The sequence below is a fragment of the Malurus melanocephalus genome, unplaced genomic scaffold (genome assembly GCF_030028575.1).
Source record: "Malurus melanocephalus ecotype Western Australia unplaced genomic scaffold, MMel_1.1 scaffold_2018, whole genome shotgun sequence".
Classification (NCBI taxonomy): Eukaryota; Metazoa; Chordata; class Aves; order Passeriformes; family Maluridae; genus Malurus; species Malurus melanocephalus.
In genome coordinates this window covers 13,024-15,345 of record NW_026625250.1, presented here as the reverse complement: position 1 = coordinate 15,345, position 2,322 = coordinate 13,024, and the positions used below count along the sequence as shown (strand labels likewise).

The following is a 2,322-nucleotide window of genomic DNA, read 5'->3' as shown; positions in this document are numbered from 1 at the left end:
GGAGGAAAAAGGGCGCGAAGGCGCCATTTTGGTTGAGGGCATGAATCGGGAAGGGTCAGAATGGAGAGAAAAGAAATTAAAAATGAGGAAGAAACCGCAGAATTTGGTAAAATTAGAAGGCGGGAATTAAAAAGAATAAAATTTTAAATCGGCGGTGAAGAATTTTGAGGGCAAAACCGCCGTTATGCATACGCAGTGCGCGATTAAGGGCATGGAGAAGCAACGGGCGCCATTTTGGTTGAGGGCATGACTCGGGGCGGGTCGGAACGGAGGGGGAAAAGCGATAAAAAAATGAGGAGAAAAACGCGGATTTTGTTAAAATCGGAAGGCGGGAATAAAAAAAAATAAACTTTTTAAACGGCGGGGAAGAATTTTGGAGGAGAAACCGCCGTTGTGCATGCGCAGTAAGCGGTTAAGGGCAATGAGAAGCAACGGGCGCCATTTTGGTTAAGGGCAAAGAGGAGTGAGGGGAGGAAAAAGGGCGCGAAGGCAGAACTGAAATCTATGGGGCAGAACAAAATCTATGGGGCACACAAGGAAATGTATGGGGCACAACTCAAATCTATGGGGCAGAACTGAAATCTGTGGGGCAGAAATTGAAATCTATGGGGCAGAACAAAATCTATGGGGCAGAACTCAAATCTATGGGGCAGAAATTAGAGTCTATGGGTCAGAATAAAATCCATGGGGCAGAACTGAAATCTATGGGGCAGAACTGAAATCTATGGGGCAGAACTGAGATCCATGGGGCAGAAAAAATCTATGGGGCTGGGAATGGGAATCCATGGGGCAGAGCCATTGGAATCTATGGGGCAAAATGAAATCCATGGGGCAGAACTGAAAATCTATGGGGCAGAAAAAAATCTATGGGTCAGAACAAAATCTATGGGGCACAGAAGGAAATCTATAGGGCAGAGCCCAATCTATGGGGCACAACTCAATCTATGGGGCAGAAATTGAAATCCATGGGGCACAAATGAGAATCTATGGGTCAGGACCAAAATCTGTGGGGCTGAGAATGGGAATCTATGGGGCAGAACTGAAATCTATGGGGCAGAAATTGAAATCCATGGGGCAGAATAAAATCTATGGGGCACAGAGGAGAAATCTATGGGGCAGAGCTCAGATCTATGGGGCAGAAATGGAAATCAATGGGGCACAGAAGAAAATCTATGGGGCAGAGCCCAGTCTATGGGGTGGAACTGAAATCTATGGGGCAGAAATGGAAATCAATGGGTCAGGACCCAAATCTATGGGGCACAATGGAATCCATGGGGCAGAGAAATCTATGGGTCAGAACAAAATCTATGGGGCAGAATAAAATCTATGGGGCAGAGCCCAATCTATGGGGCAGAAATGGAATCTATGGGGCAGAACCAAAATCTATGGGGCTGGGAATGGGAATCCATGGGGCAGAGCCCAAATCTATGGGGCAAAACTGAAATCTATGGGGCAGAAATGGGAATCTATGGGTCAGGACCCAAATCTATGGGGCAGAATAAAATCTATGGGGAACAAAAAACGCCACACAAAATTGGGGGCGTGGCTTTTATTGGTGGGCGTGGCCTCGCTCAGGGGGCGTGGTCTGGGTCAGTGGGCGTGCCCCCCACCCCCTCCAGGCCCCGCCCCTTTCCCAGGCCCCGCCCCCTCCTCCTCGTCATCGCTGTCGCGATAATCCCAGAGCCGGACGGTGCCGTCCCACTGGGGGCGGGGCCAGAAAGGGGCGGGGCCAAAAGGGGAGGGGTCAGGGAAAAAAAGGGGAGGGGTCAGGGGAAAAGGGGGAGGGGTCAGGGGAAAAATTGGGGAAAAAAATGGGGGAAAAATTGGGGAAAATTGGGGTAAAAATGGAAAGAAAATAGAGAAAAAATTATTAAAAATTGGAAAATAAATTACTGAAAATTAAGAAAATTTTATATAAAATAAAAAGGATAAAAATCCCCCAATATTAATTAAAAAAGCATCGGGAAAGAAACTGAAAAAAATTTCAAATAAAGTACCAAAAACACAACAAAAAAATACAGAAAAAAAACCCAAAAAAATCCCACAAATTTTACTCAAAAATAATCCCAAATAAAAAATAGAAAAATTCCCCCCGAAATTCCCCGAAGTTTCCCAAAAAATTCCCCCAAAATTCTCCCAAAAAATTCCCCCAAAGTCTTCCCAAATTTCCCCAAAAATTACCCCAAAGTCCCCAAAAATTTCCCAAAAAATTCCCCCAAAATTCCCCAAAAAAATGCCAAAAAATCCCGCAAAAATTCAAAATTTCTTCCCCTCCCCCTTTAAAGCCCCTCCCTCTCCCTCTTCAAACCTCGCCCACTTATA

General features: G+C 45.6%; 1 protein-coding gene across 1 annotated transcript in view; it reads right to left on the bottom strand.

Annotated features, from left to right (window-relative positions):
- Positions 1-1,575: 1,575 nt before the first annotated feature.
- Positions 1,576-2,322, bottom strand: part of DCAF11 (DDB1 and CUL4 associated factor 11) — a gene marked incomplete at its 5' end in the record, with an annotated part of 13,763 nt that continues 13,016 nt past the window's right edge. The window contains one exon of the mRNA XM_057388494.1: positions 1,576-1,701. Coding sequence (XP_057244477.1) covers positions 1,591-1,701 — 111 coding nt within the window. The remainder of the gene's footprint in view (positions 1,702-2,322) is intronic.